Source organism: Struthio camelus, chromosome 24, assembly GCF_040807025.1.
Source record: "Struthio camelus isolate bStrCam1 chromosome 24, bStrCam1.hap1, whole genome shotgun sequence".
NCBI lineage: Eukaryota > Metazoa > Chordata > Aves > Struthioniformes > Struthionidae > Struthio > Struthio camelus.
Window position 1 is genome coordinate 3298361 of NC_090965.1, and position 12451 is coordinate 3310811.

Consider the following 12451-nt stretch of genomic DNA (forward strand, 5'->3'; position numbering starts at 1 on the left):
AATTTTTCCTAGCAATATTTTTGCATTCACTTTTACAGGTACGGAAATTAAGTCAAGGCACATAAGAAGCTAGTGACAGGCACCCTGCTGCTCAAGGAGACTGTGGTAGGACCTGGATCTTTCGAGCCTCCATCTGCTGCACCCATCATCCCCATCCTCCTCCTTTCACAACAGGAATTTGACTCTGCTATACAGCAACAACAAAGTAATTTAGACATTTTAAAATGTATATTTGCAGAACTTGCACACATATGCTATCCTCTCACACGAGTCTGATGTACGTGTAATTGAAACTGGCCTAACCTGTGAGGCAACCAGTACACTAGAGTGGCACAATAACAATTACAAGTCTGTCAAAGCCCAGCTTAGTCACCAAGGTGGAGTTAAACAATTCCGAATTGCAGTTTTTTTTGCTTCCTCTCCAGGCTGGTCCAAGACCAACAATTGCTGCATCCCTCCATAGTCACATTTCTACTGAGGAGGTGGGGCGAACTCTGAAATCAGTATTAAAGTATAGAACTCACAGCGTGGGCCTCAAACCAAAACAAAAACTAGCTTTCTATTCCCTACTAATTAAAAGTTAATTAGTCATCCAGTGCAGATGCCTCACAGATTGACAAAATGCATCGTGGTGGACAATAACTCATTTTCAAGAGAAGGGGTAGAATGAAAATTAGCATCCTTATTAGCCAGGAGAAAGAGAGCAGAATGGGACGCAATATGGCAAAATATGCCAGGTTTCATCACTATTTCAACAAAAGTGCCTAATTTATGAATTTCTTCCTGTCATCTCATACAGTTTCCTTTCAAGTCTTCCCCAGTGTAAGTATGAAACCTGACTCTTCCTTTGCGGTTCTGCTGTCCTCACATCCTGATGTTTGTATATTCAAGGTCATGGTTTAGATCTGACTGTTTCTGTCTCTTAAGAACATTCTTAAGTTAGCAACAACAGCCTGTTCTGTGCTATAGATGTGGAGGCACTTATTCTGCTTGGGAATATTTATACAGCTACCAGGAGGACATGCAAATAAATCTTCCCCGAGCTCTTCCACGAATGCTGAACACAAGCCCCATCACGAGATTCTGCAGAGGCTGTAACTTCATGCTACAACGTATTTGCGGGCAACATCATCTTCTCATCCTTGAGTACAGCAGCACCAATATGTTCTATATGGAGAGCAACGGTCTTGATTAAGACCACTCTTCAGCAATCATTCCTTTTCCTGTAAGATGGTTGTCCTCTCCCTTTCTAGATATTTCAGGTAAAGATAGGAACTGGATACATAAACAAACTTGGGTAAAAACAAAGGTATTCTTGCCAATTAGACTGTATTTTTGTAATGAATTTGTAACGAGGAGGACTCATATCCAAAAGGAGGATTACAGCTGCTGTGAACCCACAGCATGTTCATGGGAGTGTAGCGGAGAAGGAAAGAAGCCTTTTGGGGATACCAGAACTCTAATAAATCTAGCACTGAAGGATGAGAGAGATCATTTGGTAGCCTTGGGGTAACTTGTTCCAAAAACATCTCCTCAAAGTCCTGTCAGGTTTTCCATGTCAGGTTTACTGCAACCTCGTGAACGCCTGCGAACATCCACATAGCCACTGAATTATTTCCCTTTCAGTTGACTTTTCCTTCATTTCTAGCCAAACCTTCCCATCTCCCCAAAGCAGGCACAGTGTTGAAGAGCACATTCTCTTCTCCGGCTACGCAAGGCTGGCCTACAAGGCTGCACGGCTCAGCTGATGGAGGGCATGAGCTGAGGACATGAACTGGGGCCACACAGTACCAGGATGCTGTCCACATCATGTACCTTCTGGCCGGGGTCTCTCTGCCTACATCTCTGTTAAAGTAAACAAAACAAGTTGCAAGCAATGCAATGCAAGAACGACGGTGCTGTACTGCAGGTAGACAAGATGAGAGTTACAACCCAGCTGGATGAGCAGCACAAAGGGGGAGAGGCAGGCAACGTGCTTCGTGTTCTCTTTTGAATTACTCAGACCGTTTTGCTCACTTGGCTGCGAGAAGCAGTAACACCCTCCCTGCTAAAGGAAGACTGCAATAAACCGCAGGACACTTCTGGTACCTCTTTCTACAGAATTTACTAGTTTGCAATTTAATTAAAAACCTTCACAAGCCTCATTTCTGCATGCTACACCTGCAGGAAGAGAGTACACTGTTTGTATGTTCAGCCATGCTCTAGTTCAGGGAAATACTGAAATCTATATTTCATATTTTATGCAATACTTAAATCAATTCCAGAGCCCCATTTATTCCCGTGACAGCTCTCTGAAGAAATTGAGTGAAATAAACTATCCTGGCAGGAGTTTCCAGGAATCAGGCTACAAAATCACTACATGTCTGTAAAATAACTGTTCTGGGCCTAAAGTAGTTTGTAAAAATGCCAGAGAAATTCAGTTTAAACATGAAATATCCATTAACTATTGAACTATTAGTGCAGGCTAGAGAGAACAGACTCAAGATTAGATTACTAGTTGCCTTCATGTTACTCATTTGGCATACAAAATAGAAATCCATAGTAGCAAGGGTATTTATTGTACCACTCCGTCATAATAACAGGAATTTAAAGAAGGTTTATACTGTGGGAAACATTTAGTAAATCATATGGCTGCATCCTCCTCATGATGTCCCAATATTTGTGATTATTTAGGCCCTAAATAATGGACAGTCTTTGCACATGCTAAATTTTACCATTGTTTTCTCCCAGGAAGAAAATCTTATGTCTTGCACTTGTCTTCCACTGTGCTCAAAGCAGACCCAGGCATTGCTATTTGTAAAGGGAGAGCCCATGATGAACGTGAGATTTGGTCTGACAGTCGTCAGAAATACTGTTTTCTTTTATCATTGGGTGTTCCACAGCCAGATGAAATGTTACAGATGCAGGTGATTGCTACACAACCAGAACTAGACATAAATCGTTCGTTCCTCTGCATGGGATCTTGCATTAAAAAAAAATCACAAGAGCATCACCAAAAACGTTGAAGCTGAACTCACGTGCAAAGAAAAGTCTGAATCGTGCATACGCTGCTGCTCTCACACATCTTTATCCAGTGGTTCCATCACCTTTAGAGTAAAGAAATTCTGCTGGTTCTCTAGACAAACTGTTCATTTTAGTGCATAATCGATTGATTTGAAACTAGCAGCACCATTATTTAACCCCAGAAATATGATGAAAAGCCTGTCTTAAAAGTTGTAATAGTAAACCTTGCTTCTTGGGCAGCCAACTCTCCATTATCTATGAACTCTAATCCAATTTGCAGAAATACTGTAACAATCAAAAGAGCCGAGCGCTGGTTATGTGGGACAATTCAGGGTCAAAGCTGTAGCAGCTGTATTGACTATAATATCCAACCCACCGTTATTGTGGATAATGAAAAGTTGATTGAAAATACACGCTATATAAAAACCACTTTAAAACACTGTAAATAAATCACTACAGAATTATATGCAAGCTTTAACAGGTTCAATTATAGCTTCACAAGGTTTATTTAGAACTGAAAAAGGCAGTAATGGGTATACTCAGCAACAGAAGGCTGAAGGACCATAGCAAAGAAATTATTGGGCAGGCAATAAAAGCTCCGTTGTAAACGTGATGTAAAGGCACTGCAGCAGTTTGCCATAAATGGAATACAAACTGTAGAAGTGAATAGGCTTTCATCTGCAGTGCACTGACTAGGATTCCCATGAGCAGACTTGGCATTATGTCTTGCAGATACGAAGCTAAGCAGAAGGAAAGGATCTTCCTAGCCTCCTAAATGCACACATCTGATTATCAGCTGACATTCTAGATTTGCACGTTAACAGTATTATACTTCCCCCACTGTTTTATTCCTATCACTAAATTTATCATAAAAAGGCTGGAAGCTATACCCATCAGACATACCTGGATTAGCATTAAGCAGTAAAAGCAGATACTTTTAGTGTGGGCTGAGCATAGCACATTATAAATATAAAACTGCAGGATTCTTTTCTTTTTTCTTTCTGACAAATACAGAAAATAAAAAGCAGGAATGAAGAGAGTTGAAAAAGCAACATTGTGAGCACAGAAACTTCATTTTAGCACTTGTAAGTGTCAAATTATGCAGGTGGGAGAAAAGTATTCCAACAGTTCTGCAGAGCAGAATTAACTTTCGGAAGAATGGACAAGGCACCTAGAACATTCAAATACAACATTTGAAACAGAGAATAAAAGAATGGGTGTTCACTGACAGTTCTAGGGGTTTCCCTAACTTCAGAGGTAGGGGACTGCATTTAAAGAAAAGCTTGCAGAAGAGGGAGAAAGATTTCATCATCTTAAGTTCATTATCTCCAGAAAAAGATGGTGTTAAGAGGATATAGAAGGAGATGACATAACGGTAGCAATAATCAGAAACAACCTACATCACTGCTGCAATAGAGTCCTGTTGTTCGAGGGAGACAGATGTGGCAGTGACTACTTTGCCTAAATGTCTCCAAGATCACAGATTTGATTCCATTCATGGCTGTACTTGCAATCACGGTTACAAGCCCAGAGGCCTGGGGCAACCTCAGCAACTGCATATTTTCATGCCATAACCCCCACTATGCCTCTGCACCAGTGGGAGGACTGATGTCTACAGTTAATTTTCTTCACGGCCATCCGAAACCTGGTCCTGTCTTTTTTTTTTTTTTTTTTTTCAGTCAGGTTTCTTTCACAAAGTCAATGCTATGTTTTGTTCAAAAAGCAGCATTATAAAATCTGGACAAATGCTTTCCACTGTCCACTCAGAAGTACAGTTCAGAGCATTGTCCATGCAAAAATCTTGTGATTTCATCAAATGACTGCCATTAAGGATAACATAATGTTAGAACACAATATTTCCCAGTAAAGGTTGTTCAAGGGTTGCACTCGGGAAATTATCAGTAAACACTTCCCCTCTTCCCTGATTCAGCTGTCTTACAAAAGATGGAAGAAGCACAAACATGCTGCATTACAACATGCTGGTGAAAAAAGAAAGTGAACATCAGTGTAAGAACCAGATGTAAACACAGCCATTCCAAGCTAAAAGGGACTTTCCAAAACATGACATAAATAGAGAAATGAAAATCTCAGAGGGCACTCAAAACACAGTCATGCTCCATTCTGTTCTTTAATCTAGGTTCATCAGATCCCGTATACCTCCCACCCAACCCAGCCGCCCCATGGTTAGAAAACCTATGCATTAGCTTGTGTATGGAGGCAACCAGCTGACACGAACCAATATTTGAGTGTCACTGGCCAAACAAATGTATAACTTCAACACATTCCTATCTTACTATGCTTCAAGCCTATTTCTGGTGTTCCTTCCACAGCAGCAACAGATTGTGCTGCAGTGTTAGAAGGTTATGTTCACTCTCAAGAATGAAATCTAGGAGCAATGAAAGAAGACTATATAAAACCAGTGCCTTTAGCATTAGCTACATACTAGGTATCTACTATAATAAGTAAAGGAAAAAAAACCCAAAGCTGGTGACAAATTTCTGCCAGGAAGGAGTTTTACAGCTTAAGGATTCTATATCTTAACATACCAAATGACAAAGTAGCTGCTGCCAAACAATGTTACTTATAGTAGAGAAACTCCATGTCTAAAAGCAAACAACAAACACTGACATTTCAAATATGAAGCTTCTTTCTGAACAGAAGCATGTGGGAGAATATAAACTGAGAACAAAAAAGCAACCTTTTAAAGACAAGGGTGACAAACAGCATCGCCAGACTTGAGTCACTGGAATGCACAATTTTTTCCTACTGGGTAGTTTCCAAAGGGTACTTTATTCTCAGAGGATTTGACTTCAATTTTCCAAACAAATGTGGATTATTCTTCACTCCTTGTAAGTCACATGGCAGTACAGCTTCTGCTTTTTACTCCTTCTGGACAAATCTAGGAAACAGATCATTTACTAACTAAACATGAGAATGCACCATTCTGCTTGGTCTTTGCAGGCAACAAGGGCTATCTGCTCTAGAGGGGCTTTGCCATCGACCCACAAAAAAGCATTTGCCAGTAGATTGGTGAATTAATATCAGAAAGGAAAGAAAGGAGTGCAATACGTTTAGGAGTTAGCACCCGCTGAAGCAATCTCCAATTGCCTATATGCACAATTCATGTACTCTCTAAGGCAGACATCCGTGTAAAAATGACACAGCCATTAATGGCTATGCAGACATCTACTACTGTTTCCAAGAATAATTCAGCTAATTGGATTTTTTGGAGGATGTCTTCAACTATTATCAGGAGGGATCCGCCTGGGCTACTGGAAGACTGACAATGAAGTACGATTGTCAGCTCCTAGAAGGATAGAGAATCTGCTACAAACAGTAGAGATATTTTTCCTTTCCATAAAGGAAACTGTCAAAGTAGAAAATTATTAACACAATTAGATATAAAAAAAAGAGCTATTCTGTCTTTGAGATGTGAGCCAGGGAGCAATCCCGTTCCTCAGGCCAACTGCTCTAGGCCAATGGCCACCCTACTCATAACCAGTGCCCTCTCCAGGAGCCTGGGCTACGTCCACACCTCATTGAACGCGACAAGATCACACACACAGCACTAATTTGCCTCACACTGCCACCCTACACAGTCTGCCATTGCATTGCTCTCACTCCTATCTGGGGAGGAAGCAAAAGGATCCCAGGACACCTGCGAGATGGCTCCTATGTAGGCAAAGGAACAGGACCCTGGGATGAAAGAGGGTAATTTAAACAGACTGCACAGGCCTCCCAGCAATGCCAGCAAAGGCAAAGGTGGGTATCTGATTCATAGCTAACCTCAGCTCCACAGCTTTAAAAGAAATTATTCGCTGACAACTTGGAAAGATTAGTCACCTTGGACTAATTCGAAATTGTGAGGGTAATTTACTAAACAAGAAGTTAACGTTACCTTAAATAGTTAAGACTCCATGACCTCGTAAATCATTCTGGGAGTTCTCGCTGTTTTGTTTTACCTCCCTGGGAGTCGGATCGATTTTTAGCTGGTTTTGTGTCACTCACCTCCATCGTGGACACTGCTTCACACTACACCTTCCTAATTCAGCAACTTGGTGAATTACAGGAATTAACCTGAACATATTTAGCTGTAACCTCGTAGTCTACGTAGCACACTGGGACTGCTTGGCTTTAGGCACAAGCGATATGCTTTCCCAGTGCAGTAAATAGGACCGGGGCAGCCAAGCTGATGACTTAAATGCTGTATCACAGGGATAGCAGACAGCAAGTCTCATGCCCCTCTGAGAACATATTAAGGTTAAGAAAAGCCAACACAGGCTTATTAGGCTAGAGAAATCATGAGGCAAATCATCTGTGCGGATGTGAATAAGTTTTTGTAGAAATATTTGCAGAATGCATCTTAATTTCTATAGTGTCTCCCGCCTCCACCTCCCAAAGAATCCAGGGCATTGCAAATGCAATGAAGCTGTTCCTCAGCATACTAAAGGCTCTATGGGAAAATGCAAACTCATGTTCTTGCAGCAAATTTCTGCTATTTTAGACTCAACTTTATATTGCTAGTTGTATACATATTAAAGATCTCCTTTCCTCACAGCATACACCACTCATTGCAGCATTTTGTTTATAAACAGGACTAAACAGAGCCAGTCTCTCATAGCCTTATTTTAAACATAATTAAATGCCCTATAATTTAACTATAGTCATGCAAGTGACGCACAGTACACCACCTACGTTACCTTGGACGTGGGCCAGATGGCTTCCCTCCCATGTCATATTGCATCTAGGCTAGAAGTAAACATTCAAGGGTAAAACCAGGGAAAAATACTTGCATCCTAATTCCCCAAAAGGGACCCCGGGCTAGTAGCACTAAGGCATATGGTAAACAGTATCATATATTGCTATACAGATTAAAAGATTTCCCTTTCATATCAGCTAGCAAGAAGTTCACCTATTTTGTTCTCTTTTACTAATCAACTTTCCCTTGTATCTTGGCAAAACAGTGCAGCCTGTGAAGACATACCTTACCATATTAGGCAATCTGAGTTCAGAAAGTGGAGGACTCTGATCCTTCCTTAGCTTAAAAAGACAGTCCACAATCACGTCTACAGCCTGCACAATGCTACACTTCACTTTGCTGAAGCAGGGAAGTAACAGGGTGATAAAATAATGAAATCCATGGTAGTTCTCAGGACTTCTAGGGCTCCCAATATGTCCACTCTGACTTTAACAGGCAAGTGAAAAACACTGACTTAAACTACTTTTGTTCCTCTGGTCATCTATTCAAAAAGATGAATTTGATAAACAGTCTAATTACAAAAGCTAAATTGGATCTCTCCACAGAAAATAAAGTGCCATTAAAAGCAAAAATATAGGTGATAAATAGAACATACGAGAATCGGGACTCCCAAGTTATAGCTCTGCAAAAGCTAGAACATTATGACATTTAGTTTGCATAAAGAATTTTCCAGTTCACTGGTCTTCCCTTAGAATCCAAAGAATCAAGTTTAGAAATTAGTCCTCCTAAGCTAGGAATTCAGTTTTTATTAGCATCCAGGTGCACCTGGGGATTTCATGTTAATACTACAATTAGGCAGAAAAGGAAATGTTTACAGAGTAGGCTGAGCAGCATTTTGAAGACTTTAATACACTCAAGATTCATAAATCAAAGCACAGGGAGACAGGGATGGAGCCTATTTAATACACTTACTGTGATCTAAATCCATAATTATATGCTTCAGTATTATTCCTGCATAAAGTTAATTCCATTAATGTGTCTGGGTTTTACATTGTGCTATACAGACTGTCCTAGAGGAAGTTCACGAAAACAGATGTTTTCTTTTGACACTTTTATTGCCTAGGAAGTTGTTACTTTACAAAATGACACTCAGTGTGTTCCACAGTATTTAAACCTTTCTGTAAGACGTTGCAGTAATCCACACAATTACAATGGCATGGTATTGCACAGAACTAAGCGTTACAAAATCTGAACTGCCCTTGATAAACTGTACAACACATGGGTGACACGCACATGTTTAATGCCACTGAAGAGAATGCAAGGAGATAAAATTCTTTAAATGATTACAAAGCATTTTCCTATTTCTGTTAGGCACAGTATACCATTTAAAACACGCTTTTCTTCCAGATTCGTGCCCAGTTTCTCCTGCTATGTCATAGGGATGGTAGAAGTCAGGTATGAGTCAAAACCAAGAGAGCTAGGGATAAAGAAAACCCTTTCCAGAATGTGACGCAGGATCATCCTTCTTGAGTCTTCGTCATTATCCTCTAAATGCTACATCCAAAAACTAGAGCCATTAATTTGTATGAAACTATAAAGATTGTCCAGCTAAAACTCTGGCCTCACAACTCCTGAATTCTCACTGATATTTCACAACTACTGCCTTGCTGCAAGCGAAAAGGATTCCTAATACAAGTCTATCCACACTGCTCAGCCCGGTAATGCTAATGTGATCTCTGAGTCTCTCGCAATTTTTACTTTCTGAGAAATGGAGACTAGACCGAGGCCAAACTCTTTTCTCATCTCTGGTTTGAGTTCAGATCTCCTCAAGCCGAACAAAGGCTCTTTCCTTTATATATTCTTCCCGGTGGAACCACGCAAAAAAGTCTCCTAAAGCGGCTTCCCCAGAGGCTTTTTCCAGCTGTAGTCCTTGTTCCCTTGAACAGTTATTCCACAATAAAACTTCGTCTACCCTTCCAACTTTCCACAATGTATTCAAGCAGTCTACATCACATGGAGAAAGGCGGGGCTGGTAGCAAAACATATGAAGGTTGCCTGACACATCCTATTCCGAGACTGCGCTCTGTTGCCTACAACTCGGCCAAAGTATCCGGGCTGGTTTCCCACACTGGTGCTCGTAAGCTTCAGCCAAAATAATTCATCCACTCCTGGGAATTAGAACATCATGTATTTTCTCGTTTTTCAAAAATTGCATCTACCTTTCCTTGCTGAACTCTAGCGCTGCACATTTTGGAAGGAGGAATTCAAGTAGGGCCTTTTTTGGTGCCTGTGAAAATCTTCCTAATATCAGCCGAGATATAAACACTGGGGAAAAACATATCTGCTCACATGAACTCAGAGGAGCCTTTGGAGTCCTGCAAATAAATTGGGACATTCCAGTGAGTTTGAGTTCACAGTGCTGATGCAGGCACCTGCCAGTCCAGAAACGCAACTTGGTTACTGATGAATGAATGATTTTTAATTGTATTTCCTGCTTGGCTCTAGAATCAAAAAAGTAGCTGCGTAGTGACTCTTGCTGAACTGATGGCTAATTAGCAGGACAGAAATCTCACTGATTTGAACTGTAAAATAAATTGAGGAAGAGTGACCAAGATAAGATACATGACCCTGAAGGCAAAGAGTAAAGAAAAAGAACTGGAAATTGGATAAAAAGAAGAGGACCTGGAGAAAGGCGGGGTGGAGGTGGGGGAGGAAAAGCATCAAGAGAGCAGGAGGAGAGTCTAAACCAGGCTCCGATACATGTGAGGTGCATAAGCAGAAAACAGGAGACTGCTGCCATGGAGCAGATGCACAAAGAGCCCAAGGAAACTGCAGGGAAGTTGCTGTGCGTTCGGTGGGAACCCACAAGAAAATTGCGGGAAGCATCTTGCTATTAATTTGGGAGAAGATGACATAATTAACTGCTGAAAACTGGGTAAACCTGCATTTTCGGGTAGGAACATATGCTGAGTCCTTGTTAAACACAGTATACTCATGTACAAGAGTCATGAGGACTGTGCTCAGTAGTGTTTTCAGCAATTTTAGTACTAGACTCAGGGAAGTCTCCAAACCTGCAATCTCAGTATTCTTTGGTCTTAATTTAGCTAATCTGGGACAACTTCCCAGAAGAACAAGACATCCCCACCAAGGAATCTCTAGTCCAAAACATAGCTACTGAAAACTAGGTGTCCCTATTATTTTTAAACTTTAAAAAACACATTTCCTTCCTTCAATCTTATTGCAAAATTGCAGAAATTTCAAAACAATTTTAAGGATGATGCTCTGCACGAAAGATTCGGCCGCTTAAGTGGAAAGTGTGATAAAGCTGTATACACCATGAACAGAATCTCCTGTGGGAAGAGCTTGGCTACTTAAAACAGGTGGTGCTTCCTCTTTAACACACACAGTGGGAAGGAATGTCCTACATTTCGCATTTGCAAAGAAAGCATTAGCAAGGCAAAGGCTGGCACTGAAAGACGAGCACATACCAAGAGCCATCCTAGCCCAGGTCTCTGGTCCCCACAAGGCTGACTGTGACTTTTTCCCATTCCGACTCAAATATTGCAAAAAGAAAAACCAAAGTGTACTCCAAAGAATATGACTGAAAACTTTGAGCAAAGAACCAGTTAGCTTTTCAATAAACTGATGCTTCGATCCCTCTAGAGTACGGCAGAGCATGCAAAAAGGCTACTATTAAGTTTAATGTTTTCTGTCCGAGATCTAACATCAGGCAGCGTGCTGACCCCTGTGCAACCTTAAGATTGCTATTTTTCCTAGCTCTTGCACATACTGCTTTAACAGTTGGGGAATTTATTTAGCCTAAATCCACTGTCAAAGTCATGTTGTCAGGCTCAAATGTACTTTGGACAAAGAAAGACAAAAACAAAAGAAACCACATTAATTTGAAAGGACTTGATAATTGTCGCCAAGGAAAGAATAGGGCCTCAAAGGATAATGGGTCTACTGCTATAACAGGGAAACAAAGAACAAGCTCTGACGTGTTGCTTGGCAAGACAGTTTCCCAAAAGGAAACAAATCCATGAGGAGACAAGAGAACAGATTTTGGAAATGCAAAACATAAGGTCTAAAATAACAGCGTCAGAACAATTCTGAGATACAAGGTCATGCGCTTTCCTCAGGACACCTGACAGCCAAGCTCCCCAGACATGGCAGCTTCTGACAGCGCTCTCAGTAACGCGTTCTCCCCTACTTCTCTGCTCCAGTCCCTTCAGGTTTGAGAAGCATCTTTGTGGTTCATAAAGAGCAAACTTTTGAACTTAGGCCACTCTGTAGATATTCTGCAACTTTCAGAATAGAACTCAGCAAGCAATCTGCTATTCAGAACCAGCTCCTGGTTTATACACAGCTCCTGAAGAGAGCTTGAATCTCTTGCATTAACAAAAGTGAAGCCATAGAAGGCCTCTTGCAACCACCATTCAAGAGAGCAAAGTACCAGCTATTTAGACATATGTTTTCACTTACCCGAGTTTCCTTCACTTCCTCATTTCCATCAACTTCATCATCATCATCCTAGGATAAAAAAAAAAAAACACACACACACACAAAAACCCCAACGTAACTAGGCAGCCCTGGGATTAACAAAATTTTCATCACAGCAAGAAAACGTACTGTTTATGATCTGAGGAAGTTTCTAATAAAGTATGCATGAGAGACTCTTTTTATAGGTAGGTGCTTGAGGAGAGCATTTGGGAAGGATACCTAGAGTGAATATTGTTCAGAGCACTTATC

The 12451-nt window shown here is 40.9% G+C and overlaps 1 protein-coding gene across 8 annotated transcripts in view; it reads right to left on the reverse strand.

Annotated features, from left to right (window-relative positions):
- The window catches only part of PPP1R12B (protein phosphatase 1 regulatory subunit 12B), a 127908-nt gene that overhangs the window by 34035 nt on the left and 81422 nt on the right, over positions 1 to 12451 (reverse strand). For 5 of the 8 annotated variants that reach the window (XM_068918086.1, XM_068918085.1, XM_068918082.1 and 2 more), the window contains one exon: positions 12185 to 12232. In XM_068918086.1, the coding sequence (XP_068774187.1) occupies positions 12185 to 12232 (48 nt within the window). Of the gene's footprint in view, positions 1 to 9964; positions 10078 to 12184; positions 12233 to 12451 lie in introns of those variants that run through there. The other 3 variants (XM_068918087.1, XM_068918088.1, XM_068918083.1) reach the window with 3 other exon arrangements.